Below are 27,953 nucleotides of genomic sequence, written 5' to 3' on the forward strand. Positions count from 1 at the left end.
GAGTCATGGAATTGTAATCTTTTGCCCAATGTGGGGCTCAAACCCGCGACACTGAGACTGAAGAGTCTTATGCTCTACCAATGGAGCTATGCTCTCCATGAATTCAAAAGCTGGATATAGAGGAATGAGTGAATTTTGGTAACCAGGACCTTAAAGGAAAAGGACACGGAACAAGTGCAGTCAAATGTTTGCCGTTGTTTATTTCGGTTCAAAGGGGATGCAGAGCAGAAAAAAAGCCAAATTAAGAAGCACACAAATCAAAGAGCACTTGTAAGGATACAGTTATGAATCCTGACTCCGTAGGATACTGGAGGAGAAAGGAAGACTTGGCAGTAGCCCGCCTGCAAAAGGAGTGAAGGAGAAAGAAGCTCAGAGATGGAAAGAGGCAGAGGAAAGAGAGGGCATAGGAAATAGAGATGGAGGAGGATGCAGAGCAGAGGAAGCAGGCCTCTGGAAGATAAGCCTAGCTTATCCAGTTTTCCACACAGGCCCAAACTGCTGTTGAGTCCCCTCCATCTCCATACGGCTGTTCCTGTAACCCTAGTCCTCCTTGCAGCCTGAGATTGGCTGTTTTCTGTAGAAGCGCAGAACAGAGATGGGATTCATAGTTGCTGCCTCACACAGGCTGGCGCAGGTCCCTAGCAGCGCAGCATCCGTCAAGCTCTTGAAGGGGCGATGGGAGGCAGTTTATCCCATTCTGACATGGAAGGAGGCCTCTTTGCCTCAGGAGAAAGATTAGTCAGTGGGCAGAAAGGGGCAGAGAGGCCATGGCTAGGACCTAGGCCCAGTTGCTGAGGTAACACACCAAGCTAGTTCAGATATATCCATGAAAGACAAGCAGTGCTGGTCCACAGAGCCCTGCAGCGTGGGGGCTATGTGCTTGCCCATGGGGAAGCCAGACATGCTTCTTGATTCAATACTAGGGCTGGGAAAGTCCCAAGAAATGCATGCGTGCTTCCCTTGATAGGGAGAAAGAGCAGCCACCTCGCCCTGGTCCAACTGCTGCACTGCGTCTTGGAGGCAGCCGGTGTCTATAGCAAGAGGCTCAGAAGACAGACTGTCCCAAGTTAAGCGTGAGGGGCCAAGGTTGCTGAATGGTACCGCAGAGAAGCTGAGGGGTCTGGAAGCCATCTGATTCGGAGGGCATCCTGCCGTGCCAACCTGATGGTTCCCAGGGAGCAACTTCTCATCCAGCAACCTGTCGTCTGAGGGATGCTTGGATAAGGCTCGCTTCTTTCTTGCCTGCCCGTGCAGGCTGCCCGAGAGCTTGCGTTTCTGAGACAGCACGGCAGGCTGAACTAAGAGCCCCCTCTCTTGGGGGACAGCACCGCGGTCGGCCTCAGCGGAGGCTGCGGCCTCTGAGCGAGTGCTGGCAACCAGTCTGCCCGCTTTGTGATGCTCAGATGCCGACCCCAGGGAGCCAAATGGCACTGGGGTGAGGAGCATCTCTAGGGGTAGCTCTGCAAGATGGAGAAAGTCTTGGTCCTCGAGCAAGTGAGCTGAAGCCTCTGGGTTGACCGTCTGTCCTCCAGCAAACATGCAATAGTCCTCCAAACGAAATTCAGAATAGTCACCACTACAGGCACTGGGAGACACCCTAAGCGGAAGAGAATATAAAGATAGCAAATGATATAAATATAGCACATTTGGGCCCCAGGTGAATATATTTTTTGTACCTTTTAAAAAAATAAATCATTATTTTAGTGCTCCCAAACCAATTATCTGCTTCTGTTCAGTTCTTCTACTGGAAGTTTTAATTTTATCATATTACACAAAGAACAATGTCATTGGACTGCTTTATCTACACTAAACAAAATAAAATGGCCCCACCGTGGGTTTTGTTCTTCAGTCAGAAGCAAGACCATAAGACAGATATTCTTCTATATTTTTCAGCCACCTAGACAAACTTTTGTCACAAGCAATGGAGGGAATAATAGAATTAAAGAACTGGAAGGGACCCCAAGTGTCATTTAGTCCAACCCCCTGCAATACAGAAATCTCAATGAAAGCATCCATGACAAATGGCCATCTAACCTCTGCTTAAGAGCCCTCCACTTTCCGAGGGAGTCTGTTCCATTGTTGAACAGCTCTTACTGTCAGAAAGCTCTTCCTGATGTTTAGTCAGAATCTCCTTTCTTGTAACACAAATCCATTTGTTCAGGTCCTATCATCCGGAGCAGGAAAAAGCAAGCTTGCTCCATCCTCCATGTGACAACCCTTGAGATATTTGAAGATGGCTATCATATCTCCTTTCTGTCTCCTCTTTACCAGGCATAAAATACCCAATTTCCTAAACCATCCCACAAAAGGCTCCAGGTGTGGTCTGACCAAGGCAGAATAAAGCAAGACTATTACTCCCCTTGATTAGTATTTTTGGCTGCTGCATCACACTGTTGATTCATGTTAAGCTTGTGGTTTAGTAAGACCTGTAAATCCCTTTTACATGTACTACTGGCAATGCAGGATTATGCTGCATGAAGAAGTGCTTCTTTCTGTCCATCCTGAACGTCCTGCCAAGTCAGTTTCTACAACTGTAGCTATGCAGCAGATCAGAATCCCTGAATATAGCCACAATACTCATCAGATTTATGAAGTGATTCCTCAGTCCTTCAAAAAGAGCTGGATACTTATAACTCTTCACCCCCTCCAAAACCCATGAGTTAAACTTTCACCTCAGTGGTGGAGAGGAGGAAGAAACCACGAAGTCATTGGTCAGTTGAGAGAGGATGCTGTCCACGAGAGTGTAGTGAGATGGATCCATCGCAAATTCTTTATGCCGTTGACTTTGAAGGTGCTGCAAAAGGCAAAATGGCTGCATCAGAGGCAATGGGAGAGGTCTGAAGATGGGAACGAAATGAAATATTCTGTACCAGCAAACCTCTTCATTTAAGCATCCAGACAAAATAAATAAATGAGGAATTGCCTTGTTTAGGAGCTGGGAAGTCTGATACAACCTCAGGAGCTTACCCACCAAAGAAAAGCTGCTTTGGTGGGGAGAAGGAGAAGGAGACTAGAACTGCCAGAGGAGAGGAAGTAATACTAAATCAGTGCCCAATTGAATACGTTTGTGCCAATATTTAAGGAACTGGACCAAATGGGGGTTTGCATTCTGCAGAAAACCACTGGTCTCCAAGGAAGTCACCAGACTTTTAATTCTCAGGAGGGATAAACAGAGGCATGAGGACTTGTTCCTCCTCCCAGTCTGTTCAGCACTGAATGCATTTATTCTTCAGTGACATCTGCACTACCAGGCCTGGGAGACATTAGTACCCAGAGCTGTGCATATGCTGGGATTCTGTAAGAGCACAGAACGCAACACTGTCACAGAACGTATCTTCCTGAAAAGCTCAGCTTCTTTAAAAACACAAGCAGATTTATCCCTTATGCTGCAAAGATGAGCCTGTTAGTACATGGCTAATGGTGCTGATGTCTCCAAAGCTAGACAGTTGGCTGAATGAGAGCTGGGTCTGAAATTCCAATGGGAACTTTTTGCAGATCTTCAAAGTGGTCACGTGTGGGTGTGGGTGTAAAGGCAATACATATTCAGGGGATGGGGGGAAATTGTGAAATTTTTGGAGTGGCAAAGAGCTTTACCTGAAAAACGGCAGCAGCAACAAAGGCTTTCTATTTCCTTTATAAAAATGGAATTCTATTTCAGCCCACCTCCATATACAGTGGTACCTCGGGTTATAGATGCTTCAGGTTACAGACACTTCAGGTTACAGACTCATGCTAACCCAGAAATAGTACCTTGGGTTGAGAACTTTGCTTCAGGATGAGAACAGAAATTGTGCGGAGGCAGCATGGTGGCAGCGGGAGGCCCTATTAGCTAAAGTGGTACCTCAGGTTAAGAAAGGACCTCTAGAACGAATTAAGTTCTTAACCCAAGGTACCACTGTACAATTCACCTGGAACAACACTATGCTGTGATGCAAGGCCACTCAGAAGTGTCACTGAAGGGCAGATGTGGCCACCAGCTGTTTCGAGGATTTTTGGGATAAAGCCATTCTTCTGGTAAAGCTCTTCACCACTGAAAATTTAATATTCTCCTCATGCCTCCTTCAAAAATTGCATAAATCCCCCAAATGCTGCCATGGCCTGCAAATAGGTTTACAAAAAGAGCAGGGAACATTTTCAGCACAGCACTAGGCTGAACATGATATAGATTGGTATATGAAAAGGCTTTAGTACCCTGCCTAGCTTAGACTTAGTACTACAATGGAGCAGATGTTACATGCTCCAAGGCCGAAGCTGCAAAACCTGGTGTAGCTTTACTACATGCAGTTCAGAATGTAGGTACAGTGGTACCTTGGGTTACATACGCTTCAGGTTACATACGCTTCAGGTTACAGACTCCACTAACCCAGAAATAGTGCTTCAGGTTAAGAACTTTGCTTCAGGATAAGAACAGAAATCGTGCAGCGGTGGCATAGCAGCAGCAGGAGGCCCCATTAGGTAAAGTGGTGCTTCAGGTTAAGAACAATTTCAGGTTAAGTACGCACCTCCGGAACAAATTAAGTACTTAACCTGAGGTACCACTGCTGTCCCAGGACTGGGCAGACACTGGTATACCCGTATTTTTTGCTCTATAAGACGCACCAGACCACAAGGCACACCTAGTTTTTGGAGGAGGAAAACAAGAAAAAAAATATTCTGAATCTCAGAAGCCAGAACAGCAAGAGGGATTGCTGAGCAATGAAAGCAGCAATCCCTCTTGCTGTTCTGGCTTCTGGGATAGCTGCGCAGCCTGCATTCGCTCCATAAGATGCACACACATTTCCCCTTACTTTTTAGGAGGGAAAAAGTGAGTCATATAGAGCAAAAAATATGGTAAGTGGGCGTGTTCTCCTTCAGAGGAAGCCCGGGTCTGGGGCAAGGGACTTTCTTACCGTCTGCAACTCTGCGAAGACTTCTTCACAACATTCACAGTAGCCTTTCTGTGGTTTGGGCATGATACAGCAGGCCGAAGGAGGGAAGAGTTTATTGGGTGACCGTTTGCTTTCAGGTGCTCTGCAGAAAGGGCAAAACAAATGTATTCAGGACACTCCATTGCCCTGCTGCACAAACCCAGTATCCTACTTTGTTCCCCTCGCCTTCAGATTTGTCAACACAATTTAAATCTTTTATAGTCTCCTCAGCACTTGCGGGTCCCATCCAGGACTATCTTTGGTTTCTGAACTTCAGGCCTGCCCAACAATATTTTTGTGGCTTCCCTTTCTACACCTGCGGCAAAAATAGCTGGTGCTATAGGCAGGATTCCAGTTTATTTACCTGGTTTCCCCACCACATAGGCAGATTTGATTTGTCCTGTACAGTGGTACCTCGGCTTAAGTACTTAATTCGTTCTGGAGGTCTGTTCTTAACCTGAAACTGTTCTTAACCTGAAGCAGCACTTTAGCTAATGGGGCCTCCTGCTGCCGCCGCGCCACCGGAGCCCGATTTCTGTTCTTATCCTGAAGCAAAGTTCTTAACCTGAAGCACTATTTCTGGGTTAGTGGAGTGTGTAACCTGAAGCGTATGTAACCTGAAGCGTATGTAACCCGAGGTACCACTGTATATTTATTGGCAGAGCTTCCTAAGTTTTCCTCCCACGCCATTAGCTACCTTACCCACCCGTCCCCCACAAACACTTACTTTGAGCTGGAAGAGGTTCGTGGGGGTTGAAATGGACTATGTCTTCTCAGCGGCCGGAAATACAGTTGGGGGAAATTCTTGAATTGTTGAAAGAATGGCCTGAGTTGCCTAGACAGAGAGAAAAAGCTCTCAGTAAGTACTTGGGAAATGAACAAGAATGGCCCTTGGGAAGGCAGCATGTACGAGATCTACCTACAGGACCTTCATGGAGGGATAGCTGGGAATCATGTCAAGATGGGAGACATCATTGCCCACTTTATTCCCCTGGACCTCTCAATGGGTTTACCAGAGAAATCCGTACCCGTACCCTGCATTATGTGGGAAAGATTGAAGAGTTTCTACATCAGAGGCCAGGGCAAGGGAACTGGATCTGGCTAGTGAGTCAGATCTAGAACTCCCCCATGGACTGCTTCGACAGAGCCAGGTGACATCAAGCTTCCAGTCTTTGAGAAATTAATAGGCAGGGGAGAGTCCCGTCACTCTCCATGACTCTTACCTGCTCTCATCTTCAATTTTCAGGAATGGAGCTTTCAGCCTTACTACTAGGAAAGAAACAGGAGAAAAAGAAAAGCAATTGTTGGCAGCTCTCGTTATTAAAATATCAGAGGAAAGATAGATACAGCCACCACCATCCCAGACTTTGGATTAGTGGAAAGGTCACAGGAAGCTAGGTAGCCCGGACACCTCTCTTTAAAAAGCTAAGCATCAAGTCATTACAGATTTGTGGAAGTCAGGAGGTGGGGGAGGAGGGGGGAGGATTGCAGTTAAGCAGCCAGCTCTGGGGGGAAACAGCTGAGCAAGCTGTTGCAGGTGACTGTTACTTAAACACTGTGCAACAAGCCGATTATTATATTAAAACAACAGCCTGCCTCATGGGCAGGCACCGTGCCAGCACCATGCCAACGCTGCATTGTTAGCAAGTGGGAGACAGTCCAGAACTGGCAGCCACAATAGCACATCTCCAGGGAACAGGAGATGTGGCTGGACCTTGTCGCCGGCACAAAGGAAGCCCATCAGCAGTTTTAAATACCAAGGGAACACTGGAGATTTCCCTGGAAGGGGGGGAAGAGGCGACAGAGAGAGCAAATAATGTACAGTGAGCTGCATATTTTTAGGACCCATTTTATGCTTGCGATTGGAAGTTGTTTTTAATATTGTGTTTTAATTGTTGTAACCCATCCTGGGACCTTAAGAGTGAAGGGTGGGTGGATAGATAACAAACAACAACAACAACAACATCACCATGGCATACAAAGCATATGCTAAAATGTACACAAGAAAAATAAATAAGTTAGCACAGTGGTTTTCAACCAGTGTTCCGTGGCACCCTGGGGTGCCTTGAATGATGGTCAGGAGTGCTGCAAGCAACACTGGCCTCTGTCCCTCTTTCTTTCCCTCCCATCTCTGATGCCCTCTTGCATCTCTGCCTCCCAAAGGCTTGCACAGTTGTTTGTTGCAGCAAACCTGGCTACAAGCTCCGCAGGCAAATGGTGCCTCTGGGGCTGGTCAGGGGTGCCAGTTGCCAGAAGCTGAAGTGGCCTCAGAGTAAGCAAGCAAGCAAGCAGGCGAGGCAGCCCAGCCAGCCAATCCTTGCTGTTGGGAATGGACAGACAAGTCCCAGGTCCCTGTGGGGCAGTATGATAAGGCACCTCTCTTTGGGGCAGGGCGGGCAGCTCAGAGACCAGGGGCAGCAGCAACGACTGCCCAGAGGACTTCCCAAGGAGAGGGGAGAGGAGGCTTAGGAAACGCCCCACAAGGAAGGGTGTTCGATAAAGAGTGAGAGGCTGCCAAACTCTGCAGGGAAGAGGTGACATAACTGGGCTCCTGAGACCCACAGGGGTGCCACATAAATAACTGGTTGGTCAAGGGAGCTGTGGACTAAAAAAGGCTGAAAACCTCTGAGTTAGCACAACTCAATGTAAGTTCCTAGCTCTTATTATCGCTAGGCTTGGAAACATGCAACACTTGTTTGGAAAAGCAAGATGAAGGGATGGGACTTTAACTGATCTGGACAATGCTGTCTCCTACCCACAGATGTGCAACTTTTCTTCCTGTTTCTTGTCTGCAGCCAAATTTTCTCCCTCAGATTCAGAGTTGTGTTTTTTTAAGTGTTTAGAATTTGAACTGACTCAAGTCTCTTTATTTTGCTTTATATACCTTTTCTTGTAGCAAACCTCTCTGGCTTTCTCTCCCCGTCTCATTTAAGCACAGTGTTGCCTCCAGCAACACTGAAACCTCCATGCTTACCTTCCGAAGGCTGGAACCCAGAAGCAACCAACTTCACCTAACCCAGGGGAAATAGACAGTAAGAGATGTCAGGACAATGAATGTGCAGCAAGCATTAAAAAGGCTGACAGAGGCAGGCAAAAAAATCCCCTAAATGCACACGGCAGCAGGTCTTCAAGGTTTCTGGCAGCTGGTCCCAGCAGCACTGACTGCCAGTGCATGCAGCAGATGGTGTCCCACCCATTCTCCCAGTGCCAATGGTCAGGGAACATGCTTGTTCACATGGCAGTTTATGTAACACCAGACCATATGAAAGTGGGTTATGCTGGTGTGCTCTAGAACTATAAACCACAACCCCGGAAGAGGCGGACCTCTGTAGTCTCCCCAAACCCAGGTTCATATTCTCACTCTTCTACCCCACTGTTACATTGTGCTTTTGAGAACCTGTTTGGATAATATGAAATGATCTCCTAAGAATTGGCAAATGCCTGGAAAACAGCCTCAAAAGTCTTCTAGCTAAATCTCTCCTGCTCTGGGGTGAGACAAAAACCGAGTCCGTTTTTGGGAAGCCAATAGGGCCACAATCATTTCAGTCATGCGGGCACCTAACCTTCCAGACAAATGGTGTCAATCAGCCACAGAAAGAAAGCCATGGTTTATCCTGCCCTTCCTGCTGTAGGGTAGGATTTACCACATCTTAAGCATGGCATTTCCTGGGCCTGTTACGATCCTGAGGGACGTGGGTGGCGCTGTGGGTTAAACCACAAAGCCTAGGACTTGCCAATCAGAAGGTCAGCGGTTCAAATCCCCGCGACGGGGTGAGCTCCTGTTGCTCAGTCCCTGCTCCTGCCAACCTAGCAGTTCGAAAGCACGTCAAAGTGCAAGTAGATAAATAGGTACTACTCTGGCAGGAAGGTAAACGGCACTTCAATGCGCTGCTCTGGTTCTCCAGAAGCGGCTTAGTCATGCTGGCCACATGACCTGGAAGCTGTACGCCAGCTCCCTCAACCAATAAAGCGAGATGAGCGCCGCAACCCCAGAGTCGGTCACGACTGGACCTAATGGTCAGGGGTCCCTTTACCTTTTAAGCATGGTATTTCCCGGGCCTGTTACGATCCTGAAATCATAAAAGCTGCACAAAAATGTACCTCTTAATGTTACCAACCTTTGCCGTGGAAGGGTGCTTCTTAGACAACAATCGTATGTAGGACAGCATTTCTGAGGAGGAAGGGCCATTAAGGAGAACAACATTGTATTCTACCCCCTAGAAAAAGATAAGAGGAACAGGAGCACAACCTAACTCAGGCAGTATATACATTGCTGGCTGGCTTAAAACTCAGGAAGGCGTTTCTCAATTCAGATCATATCTGGGTTGGGAAAGAACGCATCAACACATTGTGTTTCAAAAGAAACAACAGGGAGCTATTGATTATAGCTAAAATCATTTGTACACTGCTTCTCAAGCTAGTGGTGGGCTAGTACTGCATGTGGAATAAATGGGAGTGTGGACACAACCTCACAGTTTCAACACTTGGATGGGGGAGAAGAGAAAAGGAGGGGGAAAGAGGCCACACCCAGTTATCAAACCAACTTTGAGCACTTGTTAGGTCACCAACTTTTAAGCAGCTGCTGCAGCTGTGCCCTGAACAGCAGCCTGATCAGCAGACAGTAGCAAGTGATCACACTTAACTTCACACCATGGAAAAAGCTAACTTAAAATTTACCTACTGATTTCTGCAGATCAAGCACAGGAACAGGGTTGATCAGCGGACAATTTAAGTAAGCTGTGTCAGAAACTAACTGAAAGAGGGATTAGAATGAGGCATAAAGGAGCCCCACAATTAAGGTAAGGTAAAGGTAAAGGGACCCCTGACCATTAGGTCCAGTCATGACCGACTCTGGGGTTGCGGCGCTCATCTCGCTTTATTGGCCAAGGGAGCCAGCGTACAGCTTCCAGGTCATGCGGTTGGCATGACTAAGCCACTTCTAGGCGAACCAGAGCAGCGCACAGAAACGCCATTTACCTTCCCGCCGGAGTGGTACCTATTTATCTACTTGCACTTTGACGTGCTTTCGAACAGCTAGGTTGGCAGGAGCAAGGACCGAGCAACAGAAGCTCACCCCGTCACGGGGATTCGAACCACCAACCTTCTGATTGGCAAGTCCTAGGCTCTGTGGTTTAACCCACAGCGCCACCCGCGTCCCAATTAAGATAATGTTTGTCTAATGTTTGCATGAACCAACAAGCGCTCAGATTGAGGAACAAGCCTTCTTTTCTCCCACCCCAGCTTTTTCAGATGCTCGCTCCTGAAGCAGTACTAATGCCACAAAGAACTCTGCAACATCTCAACAGGTTTATCCTGCAGGACACCTGCTAAATATGCTTAACAATTCTGAAACTGAATGAGCAAGACAGAACATGTGCATTAAAAAAAATAATATGCACACATTGTACAGAAGCAAACTTTTTGTATAGCGAATCACATAAATTACCTGGTAGCACTTGCTTATGTCATTCCAGCCTCCCTGGTAAGGAAGAGGCTGGAACTACATCAGTCTTTTGGTCCAATTAAGGCTATGGTTGCCAATTGACAGAAAAGAGGCCCACCCCAGTGCATTTAGCAGCAGACCGACTCACAAAAATACAACTCAGCAAATGAGGCATTTCAGGGGAGAAGAATGTCTGTTGATCAATCTGCTGAGCCACGGGAGTCAGAGCTAGTAAGATTGTCAGCAATCCTAATCAAGACCCATGCAGAAGAGAGTGAGGGAAAATCTCCCCGGCAACCACCCCATACCAATGAAAAGCTCTTCCATCCATTGCTCTGGCCTGCCACCTTCCGGCAAGGAAAAAGCACTGCGCTATTTCATGCAGAAAAGAGGTTTGCCTCTATAATGCGGTGTTATTGATTGAAATCAAGGTGATTGAAATCACTCTGGGAAAAAGACCAATTTAAATCATTGATTGACATCAGGTTTCCCATTTTGAAATCCATCATTTTCTGAGCAAGCATGCACTCTTAACTAGTTGCTCTAATAACTGGAGCATATTGGTCTGGATCTAAAGAGAGCCTATATGTAGCACAGGAAAATGCCTTATATTGGCCCACCTAGCCAAGTAGTTTACTCTGGCTGGCAGTAGCTTTACAGGGTCCAACACAGAGAAATTGCCCATCACCAGATCCCTGATCCTTTAAACCAGAGATTGAACCTGGAATCTTCTGTGTGCTAAGCACACTTTCTGCCAGAGCTAAAATCCCTACCCTAAACCTCAAAGTAAGTTGAAAGCAGAATTCAAATCCTTTGGCGTTGCAACCCATATTTTAGGATATAAAAGGTTTAGATAGGTAAAGGCTCTGGAGTTGCGTGCTCATCTCGCTTTACTGGCCGAGGGAGCCGGCGTACAGCTTCCGGGTCATGTGGCCAGCATGACTAAGCCGCTTCTGGCAAACCAGAGCAGTGCATGGAAACGCCATTTACCTTCCCGCCGGAGCAGTACCTATTTATCTACTTTCACTTTTGACGTGCTTTCTTTTATTTATTTATTTATTTATTTATTTATTTATTGATATATTTTATTAAGGGTTTTCTTGTTTTACAGTGTAAGTATAATGCCTCGTATTTTTTTTCTCCCCGTGTAACATTTTTACAAATCCATTTCATTTGTTGAGGCATTAGGGGGAGAAGAAAAAAGAAAAGAAAGAAAGAAAGAAAGGAGGGTGGAGGGAGGGGAGATGGATGGGGGTAGGGTAGCAGTGTTTCTATTATGCTTAATGTATGTAGTTTGGTGTCAGCGTGCTTGTGTTATTCACTTGTGTTCCTTTGGTGGTGAGAGAGGTTGGGGTTGGCCTAGGATGTGATTGTTTGTTTGTGATTGGCTGTGGTGATCTTTGTTTTCGTGTGTGAGTGAGGTGGGTGGGTGTTTTGGATCAAGTTAGCCACATTGATTTGTATGCTGTTGGTGGATTATTGTCATTGTCCTGTTGGGCTGTGTATGTGATAAAGGGGAGCCATACCGGGGTGAAGGTGTCTTCTTCTGTTTATCCCCGTGTCAGTTTCAGTTTATTAGTTAATTTTTCTAGTAGGGCTGTTTCCCATACTATTTGGTACCATTGGTCCATGCTTACTCCAGTGTCTGGTTATGGTGTTTCTGGCTACTGAAAGTAGGTGGGTTATGAGTTCTTTGTGGTGTAAATGGGCATTGTTGTCTTGGAAGATGTTTAGTAGGGCCAATTCTGGGGTGAAGTCTAATACTTGCTTTGTTATTTTACATATTTCTTGTATGGCTGTTGTCCAGAATAGTTGGATTTTGGGACACTCCCACCACATGTGAAGGTATGTGCCTGTGGAGGTGCACCCTCTCCAGCATTTTGGTGAGGTTCCTGGGTGTATTAGCGCTAGTTTCCTTGGTGTTAGGTACCACCTGTAGGTGAGTTTCAGACTTTCACTTTTGACGTGCTTTCGAACTGCTAGGTTGGCAGGAACAGAGACAAAGCAACGGGAGCTCACCCCATCGCGGGGATTCGAACCACCGACTTTCCGATCGGCAAGTCCAAGGCTCTGTGGTTTAAGCCACAGCGCCACCCGCGTCCCTTTTAGGTTTAGGTATATCGAGATAAAATATAAATTTAAATACAAGTTTTCATGAAGATTAAAAAAGGTTTGCTGATTCATGCAAAAACAGAAAGGATTTATGCCTGAATGTATGCAAAATGGACACAGACTAAAATAGACACGTCTATCCCTAGCACCGTCTCTCATCATTTTACACCCTCCATGCACTCCAGAATCTGCCCCATGTTCTCTTATTTATCTATTATACAGGATGATGTCTAGTACTGAGCTGTGAGATCCAGGTTTGTATCCCTGCTCAATTACAAAGCTCACTTGGTACCTTCAGACAAGCACCTTCTTTAGCCCAACTTGCCTCCCAGACTGTTACAAAGGCAGCATCAGACAACCCACCCTAAGCCTCTATAGCAGGACAGGAAATTTTATATTAAGATTTAACAGGACCTTGGGGTGGGAGAAACTTTCAAGTTGCTTGGAAGAAAGAAGCACACAGATGGTGTATTCCAACCATACAGGATCCTTTTGGGGAATCCTGGGAACTGATAATTTTTTAATTTTTATTTTTGTGGGAGCGGTAGCAAGATTTCTGCTAGGTTGGGCACATACACAGGGGGGAAACCATACCCTTTAATTCAAGATGCAAAAAGAAACCCACAAAACATCAGCTCACAGAAGTTGTCTCTCTTAGGGAGGGAGCCCTGGTAGGAATCAAGGAGCCACACTGGTAAAAATATTTGGGAGAGTTCTTTCTTCACTGTCAGACTAAATGCTTCTTTTGCAAGACACGATCTATCTTTGCAAAGCCATCTGCAAGGACACCCCACTTCAGATTAGAAAAAGGATACCATCTATGTGTATAATCTGTACGCCCCAGGATCGCGAAGTGGCAAGGATGCTGTTGCCGCAGGTGCTATTCTGAAAGAAAGAAAGAAAAACAGAGAATGTATATAGCAATTACTAATCCTGGTGGAACGCTCTGCCTCATGAGACCAGGGCCCTGCAGGATCTGATTTCTTTCCGCAGGGCCTGTAAGACAGAGTTGTTCCGCCTGGCCTTTGGCTTGGAGCCAGTTTGATTCCCTCCCTCTCTTTTTTTCCCCTTTCTTTTCCTTCTCCTCCTGCGATGAGGCTACATTTTAATATTTTAATGTTCCATTATTTCAATGTTGTATTTTATTTTTGTTTTTAAGTTGTAATCATTCATCTTGTTTTTATTATTGCTTGTAAGCCGCTCTGAGCCCGGCCTTGGCTGGGGAACGCGGGGTATAAATAAAAAAATATTATTATTATTATTATTATTATTATTATTATTATTATTATTATTATAATCAGAGCACCTATAACAAATCAGGTGGGGCAGAGAGAATACTTTTCACGAAACAGGTGTAGGACCAAGGTAACTCACTGACTCAAAGGTTGTCTTGCCAGTTCTCTGCTGTCTCAGGAAGACCAACTCCCAGCTTTCTCATGGAGCAACAGACTACCACTAATAGTGACTGGCGTTTGTCTGGCATACAAGCTCATACCACCTAGATTATCTTTGACGATAACCCTGAGAGTTTTCTGTCTCCCCTGCAGCACATGAAACTTACCTGCTTATAGAGATGGGAGACACAGAGGCATACCAAAAAACAAACGTGTTTGCATTAGGGGTTGTTCTGAAGTAGAGGACCTTATGCCTTATATCTTGCACTGTCCGTTATATAATAATGCAAGGAAAAGATTTTTGGTACCTATAATGACAGGGTCCCCTGGCCAGAACCCCCTTGACATGGTTTTATATCTCCTTGCAGACCCAGATAAGTATGTGACCTGGCGGGTAGCACTTTTTGCAACTGCTGCTAGGAAAATTAGAGCAAATTATATAGCCAAGGTAGCCATTAACTGTAAAGGTGATGAATTTACTTGATCCTATCTATCTCCCTCAGGCTATGCTCTATCTTTGTCACCACACTCTGAGTATAAATTGCACACTGTATTAATTGATATTGTTTTTAACATTAGTGACCATGTGATGATTTTAGCTTATGAATTTTATTGTTTAATGTTTTTATTTGTACGTTGGGGTATTTTTATAGCTTTGTTTAGAGTACATAATGTTTTAATAATATAAATGTTTTAAGTCTTTTTTTAACAATTCAGTATATTTCCTTTTAATTGTCAAATAATTCTGTGTACATTGCGGCAGCCTTTGGCCATGTGCAATAAAACTGACTGAGACCTGCTCGGTGGGCATATTTCTGTAGTATGTCTGCTCTCTGGATTGCATGGGGGAGACCTAGATTATTAATGTATCTATTTGTTTTGTCTGTCACCTGACACAAGGCAACTTACCATCACATTTGAAAATGTACAAAATCGTTTAAAACCACCACAATTAAAACCTAAACACTCTAATAAATATATGATAGAGAGGAAACATCTGCTTCCAAGGGGGAGGGGGTATTATTAGCAACCCAACCCAACACTAGCCTTGATTCATCTGGGTGAAATTTCATTGAAAGCCAGGATGAAAATTAAACTCTTAACCTGGCACCCAAAAGATGTCAGTGTTGGTGCCAAGTGAGTCTCATTTTGAGAGCATTTCACAGGTGAGGGGTGGGGGGGAACAAAAAAAAGTCCCCCTCTTTATTGTCATCTTCCAAGCCTCTCTCAGAAGAGGCACAAGGAAAATGGCCTCAGATGACCCTCGTAAAGTCCTGGTATAATCTTGCCAGGAGAAGCAGTCAATCAGGTATTGTGGTTCCGGGCTGTATAAATCTTTATAGGTTAAAAGTAGCACCTTGAATTGGTCCCCAAAACCTATAGATAGGAAGTGCAGTTGTGCAAATATTGGTGTTAGTCCCATGGGTAATCTGGTGGCTGCATCGACACCAGCTAGCCCTATGTCCATTGCAGTAATCCAATCAAGAGGAGACTGGGAAATAGATCACCACAGCCAGGCCATCCCTGCCCTGATATGGGTACAGCTGGACCACCAACCAAAGCTGGGGAAAGACACTCTGTGCCATTGAGGCCACCTATGTCTATTACATTAACCCATCTCAGTCGGGGTTAGAGCTCAGTTTTGAGACAGAGGGAGTACAACCCAGCTGCTTTTGCTTGATTTCTCAGGGGCTTTTGATACCATTGGCCACGGTGTCCTGAAAGACTGCCTGCCCCTGTGCAGTCCTATAAGACCACTTAGATCTGGGGAAATTCCACTCATGGGACTGCACCCTAAAGAACATTATTGTATTTTTGTTCTAATGGATATTGTTTTTACATTGCACATAGATTAGAGATTTTTTTACATCTGAATCAGGAGACGCAGTGACTGTTCTGAACCGGTGCCTGGATGTAATGGAGAGCTGGATGAGGGCCAGAAAACTAAGACTGAATTCTGGTAAGGAGGCGACCTTGCGAAGAAGTGATTCCCAGGTACAACAGATTACCAGTTCTGGATAGGATTGCACTCCCTCTGGAAGAACAGGTACAGTGGTACCTCGGGTTAAGTACTTAATTCGTTCCAGAGGTCCGTTCTTAACCTGAAACTGTTCTTAACCTGAAGCACCACTTTAGCTAATGGGGCCTCCCGCTGCCACTGCACGATTTCTGTTCTCATCCTGAAGCAAAGTTCTTAACCCGAGGTACTATTTCTGGGTTAGTGGAGTCTGTAACCTGAAGCGTATGTAACCCGAGGTACCACCGTATGTGCTTTCGGGGTGCTTCCAGAACCATTTTTGTCACTGGAAGGCTAGGCAGTCTTCCTGGTGAGGAGCACCTATTACCAACTTAGGTTGGTACGTCAGTTACAACCTTAACTGAACAAGGAGAGCTTGGCCACTGTGATTAATGCATTGGTAACCTCACAACTGGACTACAGTGAGGCATGCATTGAGACCGGACTAGATGGTACAGAATGTTGCAGCAAGGGTGCTAACTGGAGCACCTGTAAGGAGGGAGCTACAGCAGTGGCTGATTAGCTACCAAGCCAGGTTCAAGGTCAATGATCTTGGGACCAGGTTACCTGAAAGGCCATCCGCCCCTGTACAAACCTGTTAAGATTGTTTGGATCATCTGGGGAAATTTTACCTGAGGCCCTGCAGCCTGCAGAACATAACCTAAAACTGGGCATTAGCCGCTGCTTCCCCCATCCTTTGGAATATCCTTCCCTCTCTACATCATCCATAAGTTGCTTCAAAAGACCTGTTTTTGCCCAGGTTCTCTATGACTCATAAAAAAAATATTTCTGTTTTTTTATGATACTGTTTTATGTAAGAGATTTTAAATATTAAGCAGTTTTTAAAATGCTTATAAATAAATGAATAAAGCAACAGAAGAGGACCCTAGAGAATCCTCAGTGCCACAAACCTGATCCTTCCGGGGTGGTGCAGCCTCATTTAAAACAGGTTAAACTCCACTCATCTGGTCAGAGGAACCACCCACTAACTAACAGCATCTCAGTCTTGTCTGGGCTAAGCTTCAGCTCACCAAATTATTGTTCAGTTTAAACGTAAGCAGGGGCTTGAGCTAGGTTGCATTTCAACTCTGTTGTTTCATCCACAACTGTGACCCATCACACCACCCCAAGGATAAACAAAGTGATTGGTAGGGTTGCTCACCTGACCCCTGATGGCTTTATGCAAGAGCTTTTTCCCACGACTGATCAGGTTCTGCATAAAGAGTTGGGGAGGGTGTGGGTAAGAATGGGGAGGGAAAAGAATTGGGACAAAGGAAAGAGCAAGTTAAAACAAATGGAGAAATCAGATTTCACTGGTCTTGGCAATGGGCTTTATCGGTTTCTATTCATCACTTCTTCATAAGCATTAGGCACTAGCATTAGGCTTATTTGTGCGCTGTTAGTTCAGTTTAAGGGGTTTGGGGGCATCACATCTGGACTTCTTAAAATCAGAAGTGGGAAGGGACAGTTGGACAGATACATACATACATACATACATACATACATACAGGGAGCAGGAGCAGCTATGGCCAGGGATGAAAAAACAAAAACAAAACTTATGTCAAGGTCAGCAAATGGAATGCCTATCCAGATCTCCCCTTCTTAGAAAAGATGTAAGTGACAGTAAGCACTCGAAAACCTGGTTTGGTTGAAATGAGATTTTTTTTTAATGGTAAAATGGGGCGTGGCTGTCTGATGCTTGAAACCCTGTCCCACCAGAAGGGTGTTTTGCATCCAAGGCAACGGAAGACCAACTTTTTTTAAATAAAAAAATGCTTTTTTTAAAAGCAGGTGCCGCCATTCTTCCCAGCTAGCCCAAACACTGGAAGAAAATGTTTATCTGTCTGATAAAACCTCTGCAGCTTATTAGGACTAAAGAGGCTCGTGCACATTTTTCTTCTTTTTAGCCTAAACAATAAAGTTGGGGGAGGGCAGCAACCTCTGCACTGCTAAGTAAAACTGCTTTTGGGCAGTGGAGAGAGATAAAAAGGCTGAGCTAGACATGACAACTGTGTAAATTGGAACTAGCATGCACTTTGCTGTTTTTGCCATATAGCCTAAATAACATCAGGTCTGCAAAAAAAAAAAAAATCAAGAAAAAAATCTCCCCATTGGCGACAGTGATGGGTGATAAACATGGGCTTCCATCCTGATATACTGTGTTTTTCGCCCTATAGGGCGCACCAGCCCATAGGGCGCACTTTTTGGGGGGGAATAAAGAAAAAATATATATTCCCCCCCCCCCCCCCGAGATGCCATGACAGCGAGCGGGATGGATCCCGCTCGCTGTCCTGGCTTCGTTTTTAGCCTTGGGGCTGGGGGTCCGGGAGTGAAACCTCGCCATCGCTCCCGGAGCTTGCGGGGCTGGGGGCAGGGGAAGCCTGAGCTTCCCCCGACCCCAGCTCCCAGAACGGGTCCGCAAGCGATGGCGAGGTTGCGCAACCTCGCCATCGCTCCCGGAGCTTGCTTGCGGGCTGGGGAACCCCAAGCTTCCCCCGTCCCCAGCCCCAAGAACAGGCTGTTGCCCACAAGGCTTGCGGACATTTGTGTGAAGCACGGGGCGCGCTCCGGAGTGCGCCCCGTGCTTCGGGCTGCAGGCTGCTGCCCGCAAGCCTTGCGAGCCCAGCAGGCACTCTTGCCGGTCTCCCAAGGCTTGCAGATAGCTTCCTGAAGCGTGGAGAGCGAGAGGGGTCAGTGCGCACCGACGCCTCTCGCTCTCCAGGCTTCAGCGAAAGCCTGCATTCGCCCCATAGGACGCACACACATTTCCCCTTCATTTTTGGAGGGGGGAAAGTGTGTCCTATAGGGCGAAAAATACGGTAAATAAAAGTAGGGGGGGATTTTTGCTGGTACCATGACAGAAGGGAAAGGGCTTAACTCTACTTCTGGGTCATTGCCCGCCTATCTGCGGTTGTTTACAGAAAAGGAAAAGGTACTGGGAAACATGGAACAAGTGAAGTTTTTCAGGGTTTTTTAATGAACCAATCCATCTTTTAAAAATGTCACTTGAAAACATGCTTCGAAGCCCAGAGGTTTTCTTTAAGAATTCAGAGCAAATAGAAAAAAAGGTTGCATTGGCAAGGTTGATATTTAAGTAGCCTAGTAATTCTCATACTGAGTGCAGGGGCTGCTAGCATGCCACAAAAAGGAAGTTAATTTTTAGGGCGGTATTCAATATACTTGTCCCATGAGCACAAGGACTTTCGTCCAGGCAATGGGATTTCCCCTCCCTCTCTTCCTGTGCACCACTGTGGTGTACAGTCATACCTTGTAAGTTGAATGGAATCTGTTCTGGAAGTCCATTCGACTTCCAAAACATTCAAAAACCAAATCACGGCTTCTGATTGGCTGCAGGAAGTTCGGGTTCCAAAAGAACATTCGCAAACCGGAACAATCACTTCCAGCTTTCGGGAGCCAAAATGTCCAAGTTCCAGGGCGTTCGGGATTCCAAGGTATGACTGTAATTGCTAGAGTGTGGACATTGAAGATCAGGGTTCTTATCCCACTCAGCCACGAAGACCATGGACCAGTCACACTCAGCCTAACCTACCGTATTTTTCGCTCTATAAGACGCACTTTCCCCCTCCTAAAAAGTAAGGGGAAATGTGTGTGTGCGTCTTATGGAGCGAATGCAGGCTGCGCAGCTATCCCTCTTGCTCTTCTGGCTTCAGGGATAGCCACGCAAAGCCTCTTGAGCACAGCGGGAGAGCTCCTGCCTCTTTGCTCAAGAGGCTTTGCATTGCTTTCTTGTTTTCCTCCTCTAAAAACTGGGTGCGTTTTATGGTCGAGTGCGTCTTATGGAGCGAAAAATACGGTACTTCACAGCGTTGTTGTGAAGATAATATGGGGTAAGGGGAAAAGGTGTGTATACCAACCCTGAAGTCCTTGAAGAAAAGGTGAGATATAGATACAATAACAAACAAACTTGTTCTGGGTTTTCTCCCAGCTCTCCAGATTTGAGGAGAGCACTGGTGGGGGGTGGGGGTGGGGGGTGCATTGCAAAAAAATACATAAAACTCCTAGTCCTAGTCCCACAACCCACCCTGCCGCATCTCTTACAGTGTCTATTGGTTTCTGCATGGGACCCCTTTGGAGCTCTGCTGAAGGCCGGGATCCAACTTGAGCATCCTTCAACGCAGAACCACTTTGCTTTTCCATCCACCTCTCCCGCCTGGCCTCTTGGCTACTGGAGACAACGCAAGTCACTTCTTTGCTCAGAAAACTTTCAACAACCTGGAGCCAGAAACAAACAAGAAGACAGTTTCACAGCTGATCACCGGGGAATGGGGCACTTGACTGATTAATGGTGCACATTTCTTGCTTGGAATGAATCACGACAGCTGCACACACACACCATACATTCAAAGCACTTTCCCCAGAAGAATCCTGGAAATGGTGGATTGTTAAGGGTGATGAAATTTGTAGTTCCATGAGGAGTAACTACAATTCCCAGGATTCTTTGGGAGAAGCCTATGGTGTGTCTGTGCTGCCAATCCTGCTAACAAACAATCCTAAATTGGGGAGGTTGATGGAAGACCAACAGTATGAAGGCTACATACACATTATACCTTTAAAGCATGTTTTCACATCATGCAGTATTCACACAATGCCAAGTGGATTCCCTCAGCAAGCTATAATCAGTGCAACTAACCAATGCTTCCAGTTCATATATATATTTTTAACTCTGACTGGTAATTTGGAACAGTTGACAATTTTGTGGAAATGTCTTTCCTGTTCTGCTTCCAAAACTGCAGCGCCTTAAGGAAAAGACGACAGAATGCAAGGAAAAACTCGGTATGTCCCAGTTTCCCCTGTGGTTAAGTTGCAAGAGGGTGGCCAATAGTACTGAACTTTGAAAAGACCATCCACATCTCTTGACTGAGCCAATAGTAAGCTACCACGTTTAAACTGATGACTGAAATACAGTGAATGCCATCCCACCTCCCATTTCTGATCTAACTGTGCTACAGTGCTGAACTGGCACAAAGAAAAATGTTGGGACTCTTGCCTGTGTGGAAGCCACACCTGCTTCCCTGGAGACATTGCACTTCCTGGTGCAATGGGCAAACTCTGTCCACTCACGGATGAGGGACACTCATTCTGCATATGCTCAGAGGCATTCTAGATGGAGTCCTCCCTGTCAAATTGGTTCTAGTTACAATTATGCCTGACTGAACTGTAACATTGGCTTTCCTGATGGAGACCAGTAAGAAAAACAACCCCACTGTACTCACCCCACCCAGTTGCTTCACACTCTCTACCAGAAACTCCAGATTCTTGCCCCTGGGGAGGTCCAGGTAGAAAGATTTCCCAACCAAAGGACGGCTTCTGGCTGAACGGGCAGCCTCCTCTCGTTTCCTTGTCGCTTTCAACTGGCTCTTCTGGGCGCGGCCATCTAGACTGGCTGCAAAGTAATGAGGGATGTTGTCCAATCACATTGCTTTCTTCTCTGTTTTCCTCTGCCAGCTATTTCTGTTTGCCACGCCAAGGGCTAGTGTGGTGTAGTGGTTACAGCAAGGATAGTCAACACAGTGCCCTCCAGTTCTTGCACACTACAATACCCATCACCCCTGACCATTAGCAATGCTGGCTGGGGCTGATGGGAGTTGTAGTCAACAACATCTGGAAGGCACCACAGTGGTTACCCCAGGAGACCTGGGTTCAAATCTCCACTCAGCCATGAAGCTTACTTGGTGACCTCTCTCTGTCTAACCTACCTCACAGGATTGCTGTGAGGATAAAATGGGAAGAGAACAGTGTATACTACCTTGAACCCTTTGGAAAAAAGGTAGGGTATAAATGCAATAATTAATAAATAGAATTTTGTAAATTGATGTGACCTTGCCCCTATGTTAAACATTTGTGAGATTGATGGTGTCCTATATATTGCATCTTTGCTGTTTATAGCTAAAGGCTTATTGTAATCATTCAGAGTGACTTGGTTTCATTATTGGGTTGAAGCCAGAGAAAGTTACAGAGCAATCCTACATATGTCTGCTCAGAAGTGTGTATACTACATGGACGCTCGGGTTGCGAACGCGATCCGTGCGGGAGGCATGTTCACAACCCGCAGCGCCGCATCTTTGCACGCGTGGATTACAATTCGGCGCTTCTGCGCATGTGTGAGTGCCAAAACCCAGAAGTAAACCTGAAGCGTCTGTAACCTGAGGTATGACTGTACAATGTACAAATTGCAGCCTTAAGCCATCCTTTAAGCTACAATGCTATGCACACTTATTCGGGTATAAGCCCAAATGAACACTGTAAGATTTACTTCTGAATAAACATGCACAGGATTGTAGTATTAGTCCCTTTGAAACCAATGGGACTTCAGTTGTGCCCACCGATTTCACTGGGACTAAAGCACCCTCTACATCAAAACCATAACTTGCCAATATTCTGTTAGTAGATATTATTTCACCATCTATTGAATTTTACATTACCTGATTTAAAACACTACTCATGAGGACTTATTTACATTGCACTGAATTGTTACAGTATGCGATTTATGTTGTACATTATTTCATCACTTCTATGGGTTGTAAATTGCCTTGAGTACAGCAGTGCAGAAAAGCAGGTAATGAATTAAAAATGAAAAGTGAAAGGAACTCCTTATCCTTCCTTTCTCTTTTAAAGCTTTAAAAAGGTTTGAGTCCAAGTTATTTGAAGGCCCAAGTGCACATTGAGTGCAACATCTGATATCAACACAAAACCAAGTCCTCAGTGTTATCAGCCCAATCGTGTGGAATACTGTCCCAACAGAGATTCAGCAGGTGCATTCTGTATTAATCTTTACTCTCTTTTTTGGGAAAACTTTTATGCTGCCAGGTTTTTGTAGACAATTCAAAAAATCATTTTTGTTACAGTCAGTTGGTGATCTGTGGTTTTGGTTTTTATTGTATATATATTTGTTATATGCCATACTTAATTTTTTAAATAAATTGTTGTATGTAAGTATTTTTATAAATGAACAGGTGGAAGTCCTGCTTGTCACCAAGTGCAATTAAACTGGCATATAGAAAGGGGAGAACATTTTCCAGAGTAGCCCCAAGGCTCTGGAACTCTTTATCAACTAGGCTCTTGGAAAGATCCGAGAACTCAACTATTCTTGCCGAGTTTTCCTTGAAGATTTTTGGAATTAAAAGAAATTGCTGTGTTTTCTTGCTGCTGTTGATTTAGATTATATTGGACTTTAATTTCATCTGTCTGTTTTATTATGTATTGGCTTGTCAATCTTTTTTATTTGTGATTGCATTAGGCTGCTTTTATGGATGCCACTTTGAGAGAGCTTTTGCTTTTAAAGGCAGCATAGAAGCATTTTAAATAAAAATAAATCCACAGTTATCTATGCTGGCTAGGGGACTCTGCCTTATCTGGAGATTGTGTGTTGTGTTCAGCTTTTATTCAGAGCAGAGTCACCAAAGTTAAGGGACCCAAGTTTGCCATGGCCATTCATTTCACTGGGTCTACTCTGAGTAAAAGTTAGAAAGACAGCTGAATATAACCCCATGGGTGCATTCACTCACCGAGATTTTGCCAGTGCCGAAGCGTCCAGTCAGCCATTTTAGCAGAGAAAGCTGGGATGGGCTAGGCCAGCAGAATCCTCAGCATTAAAAAATAATCACTTCAGAAGGCTAAAATAAAAGGAAAATAAAGTTATCAGCCTTGAAGTTGTCGCTTTCTGAGGACGTTTGCTGAAGCTCCAAGAATATTTAAAACAAAGAGTTCCCAAGAGCACAGATAAAAGTTCTGCTATACTGCAGTCCAGAAAACCTTCTCGTATTAAGGCAGTCAAGTGCGCTAACTCTGTAACAGACCCTTAAAGAGAGAATAACTGTACCCCAAGCATGCCTCAGCCAACTCTCAGCTTTCTTCTCCAAATTCACATGACAAAAACTGCTTTGTTTTCAATGACTCGCATGCATCAAACCCCCCACCGAATCCGCCCTTGCAGGCACGTTGTCCATTCAAGAAAAGAAATGAGGAGCACACAGAGTAATTGGGGAATCATAACTCTTGCATTCACTGGGGAACACCAGGCAAAATCACAGCGGGACCCATTAACATGGCGAAGGCTATTTAGCAATAATGTGTGAACAAACACGTCCACGAGACCAAAAACACTGCAATCGAGTAAAAGCTTTAAGCAGATCCCATCAGTGGGATCCTCAACCAGCATTCCTTTAAAAAACGGACCTTTTACTTACACGTAAAACTTTCTTCCGCCCATGAATTTAAGACCTTGTTATCCCGAAACTGCCAATGGACCAAGTTTAAATTTCCTGCCAATAGCTATGGTTGTTAAAGAGTTTGTGAGCTACGGCGGCCGGGAAGGGCGAAACTGAAGGGAGAGGGAGGGGCTTGAGAGGAGGAAGCTTACATAGGAAACAACTCCAGATGCAATACGGATTGCGTTATGCATTGGGAAAGGGAGCAAGTGGCCGAGTGCGGTTTCAAGTGAAAGGCGAGAGGTTCACTCAACACCACCTCTCTGCCTCTGATTTCCTTGTTGTTCATGGTTATTTCATAAAACAGGCTACATCTCCTATGCTGCAGCTATGCTCTCCCACCCACTAACTGGGAGCTCAATGGATTTATTGGTTATGGGGCTGAAAGTCAACTGCTTCGGGCTCTGATAAAAAACCATGGGTTCGCATGGCACAAGGGTGGGGTGCTGATATATCCTGTTTTACATGAACCAGTCCTCTTTTGAAAGGGCTGTCCACTTGAAGCCATGGGTGTAGCCAAGGGAGGGCGGGGGGGGGGGGCAGCTGCCCCTATATATATATATATATATATATATACACGCACACACATACATATATGTAAAGGTGCCCCTGACCATTAGGTCCAGTTGTGACCGACTCTAGGGTTGCGGCGCTCATCTCGCTTTATTGGCCGAGGGAGCCGGCATACAGCTTCCGGGTCATGTGGCCAGCATGACTAAGCCGCTTCTGGCGAACCAGAGCAGCGTATGGAAATGCCGTTTACCTTCCCGCCGGAGCGGTACCTAATTATCTACTTGCACTTGACGTGCTTTTGAACTGCTAGGTGGGCAGGAGCTGGGACAGAACAACGGGAGCTCACCCTGTTGCCGGGATTCGAACTGCTGACCTTCGGATTGGCCAGTCCTAGGCTCTGTGGTTTAGACCACAGCGCCACCCACGTCATACATACATATATATGTGTGTGTGTATCACTTAACTGAGGTCATTCCCCCCCCCCAATAAATCCTGGCTACGCCCATGCTTTAAGCCCACTTTAAAGATCATGCACCAGAAGAGGGTTGGACTAGATGACCCTCAGGGTCCCTTCCAGTCTGACTGTCCATTTTAAGAGGAGTATGTTGTGCAGCAGTTATTAATCATGGACAGAAGAGTAGGCCAAGCTAATTTTGTTTCGCTGGTTGGCAACCCTGATGTAGGTTACTGGGGTTAGAGGTGGGGGAATCAGGATTCTGTAACTGTCACAGCTGCGTGGGTGGCTTTCATCATCATCATTGCAATCCCATGGTGGGAAAAACTGCAAGCAATGGTTTTCTATCAGTCATGCCACCCAAAAGTGCAAGATGGAGAACTCTGAGGTTAAGGTGCTTTAGGGTAACTCATCTACGCCAAATGATATGGAGAGTTTGCTTTCTACATAGTAATCCGAGTACAGACATTGCATTCAGCATCACTCTGGGCAGGCCAATTTCTTTCTTACCCTCCCGGATGTCTGAATTATTCAGAATGAATGGAAAGGTGTCAACATGGCAAGGGTTGAAGACAGCTTACTAGGCATTTTGTTTGTCAATTAATGACAGGTTCATTTAGGAGAGCAAGCAGGGTTTTTTTTCCTTCCAGCTTAGACTACAGTTGCAATGAATACTGGAAACCCCAAAGCAATAATTTTTTAAGTGGGGGGGGGGTGTAGCATTGATTCTGTGTAGCACCATCTTTCCAAGTATATATATATACATATATTTAATGACTTCTGAACATTTTCATTTCACAGCACATATAGGGTGTTAAAGGGGCTTCCGATTGCACCAGTTTTGTGGAACAAAAACATCTGAAATACGGTGGGCTCAAACAGGGGTATGCATCAGGAATCGAATGACTAGCAGAGGCAGGTGGCCGGTTGGTTGCCAGACGCCTGCAGTTGCTATAAAGACAGATTGGTTTCACTCGCCTGTGCTGAACACCATACATTTGACTTGACATCTTGCATTGTAGCTGTTTGATGTTTTTAGTATTTTAAAGTAAATATAAGAAAAATTGAACAGCTATTTGAATTTGACCTGCCATTTGAATTTGGATGGGGGATTTTTAAGAACTTGTTCCTCCTTGACGGTATGTTCCTCCCCTTAAAAAAACTTAACTTTCTTCTACTTAGGTGTTTCCCGACTATTGAGGCCAGTTTTAAACTGCCTTCTCTGCTGGCTTGATGTTTTACTGTATTGATATACTTTACTGTATTTCAGAGGTACTGATGGTGATCTTTCAGAATTACTGGAGAATGGGTCAGATGCCAGGAGACTGGTGGTGAGTAAATGCTGGTCCCATTTTTAAAAAATGGGTGGTGCTGGCTGATCATGTGAAGAGAGTCTATGCTTGTGAAAACATTATACCTATAATGTACATTCAAAATACATCGTTTCCCTCCAAGAATACTGGGCATTGATGTTTACCCATCAGTTACAATTCCCAGCAACCTGTAACAAACTATAGTGTCTATACAGTAATTATTTGGTGAAATAATGTCCTTCAAATGTGCTCTAGACGTACAGTGTATACATATGAGTTCCATTCTTCTTCTTCTTTGGCGATCACTCGTAGCCGAGTAAGATTGTCTTCCATGAACACGGTCTTAACAGTGAGTCCGTAAGTGACTGTGGAAGCCAATTTTAGATCCATACATCCTTTCACAGTGGAAACTGTGAGGAAACCATGAGGATCATCTACACTGACTAGTTCAGGATTATGGGCGTAGCCAAAGGGCAGGCTTGGGTTGGGTGGGCAGAACTGGGTTATCTGCAACACAATTAGTCAGTTAAGTATTTTTATTTATTTACCGTATTTTTTGCTCTACAAGACTCACTTTTTCCTTCCTAAAAAGTAAGGGGAAATGTGTGTGTGTGTCTTATGGAGCAAATGCAGGTTGTGCAGCTATCACAGAAGCCAGAACAGAAAGAGGGATTGCTGCTTTCACTGCCCAGCGATCCCTCTTGCTGTTCTGGCTTCTGAGATTCAGAATATCTTTTTTCTTGTTTTCCTCCTCCAAAAACTAGGTGCGTCTTATAGAGCGAAAAATACAGTACTTGATTTAGGGGGGCAGGTGCCCCCCCTGCCTCTTGGCTACTACGCCCATGTTCTGGATGCCCCGATTTAAGGAGGACATTGACCAACTGGAGCATGTTAACAGATGAGTGACTGGGACGGTGCAAGGTGTGTTATATCTGGAAGAGTAAGTCTTTCCAGGGCAATGTTTATCTTGGAAAAATGAGGAATTCCAGGGCTTGCAGGACAAAGGGCTGGAGCAGACTTTCTCTGTGGCTCCAAATGGCAAAACCCTCTACAAAGAATTGTGGAGTTGGGATCCCGAGGGTTATCTGCTCCAACCCCTTGCATATGCTAGATCATCCATCACGGATGGCCATCTAAAAAACCCCTTACTTCAAAACCTCCAAGGAAGAGGAGAGAGCAAGGATCGCTCTGAAAGCAGCAGGATCAGTCCAAAGCATTTCACCGAGGCGGTTTGCAAGGCGAGTCTCTCTAAATCCCAACCCTACGCGCGCTTTCTTGGAGAGGCAAGTCTCCCATGGAGCGAAACGAGGGTCTGCACTTGAGTATTGCGCTGACACGCAGAATGGAAGCAACTCTCGGGTTTTCCGAGCACGTCTGAATCAACCCCATGACATATCCTCGCGAGTTCCGAGCAACGCGCTTCTTTTTCTCTCACCGCCCTCGGCAAGAAGCGACACGGGCTGGTTTCTTTTGCCGTCGTTTTCGTCCTGACAGAGAAAACAGCGTCGCCTCAGCCCTTTCTGCAACCTCTCGAGGAGGCGGATAAGCGCGAGCTGGCCCGTACTGCCCATG

General features: G+C 45.4%; 1 protein-coding gene and 1 long non-coding RNA gene across 5 annotated transcripts; one reads left to right on the forward strand and one right to left on the reverse strand.

Annotated features, from left to right (window-relative positions):
- Positions 1 to 180: 180 nt before the first annotated feature.
- Positions 181 to 27,942, reverse strand: DBF4B (DBF4B-CDC7 kinase regulatory subunit). 4 transcript variants are annotated; one of them, XM_083709421.1, is made up of 13 exons: positions 27,531 to 27,942; positions 23,400 to 23,507; positions 21,108 to 21,277; positions 19,933 to 20,106; positions 17,036 to 17,086; positions 13,278 to 13,347; positions 9,026 to 9,078; positions 7,882 to 7,918; positions 6,131 to 6,176; positions 5,635 to 5,742; positions 4,890 to 5,010; positions 2,673 to 2,794; positions 181 to 1,597 (listed from the first exon to the last, which is right to left on the reverse strand). In XM_083709421.1, exons 2-13 carry the CDS (start codon positions 23,434 to 23,436, stop codon positions 772 to 774), a joined length of 1,815 nt encoding a protein of 604 aa, XP_083565547.1. In that variant the 5' UTR covers positions 23,437 to 23,507; positions 27,531 to 27,942; the 3' UTR covers positions 181 to 771. The 4 variants fall into 4 exon arrangements, with proteins under 4 accessions (XP_083565547.1, XP_083565549.1, XP_083565548.1 ...); XM_083709423.1 differs by having other exon boundaries at positions 27,817 to 27,861; XM_083709422.1 differs by lacking the exon at positions 27,531 to 27,942 and adding an exon at positions 24,081 to 24,195.
- Positions 7,850 to 20,068, forward strand: LOC310830302. The gene is made up of 3 exons (XR_014557561.1): positions 7,850 to 7,939; positions 15,708 to 15,903; positions 19,935 to 20,068. It is a non-coding gene; the product is annotated as an uncharacterized lncRNA (long non-coding RNA).
- Positions 27,943 to 27,953: the final 11 nt, after the last annotated feature.

Source organism: Podarcis gaigeae (genome assembly GCF_964106915.1).
Source record: "Podarcis gaigeae genome assembly, chromosome: 13".
Taxonomy (NCBI): Eukaryota; Metazoa; Chordata; class Lepidosauria; order Squamata; family Lacertidae; genus Podarcis; species Podarcis gaigeae.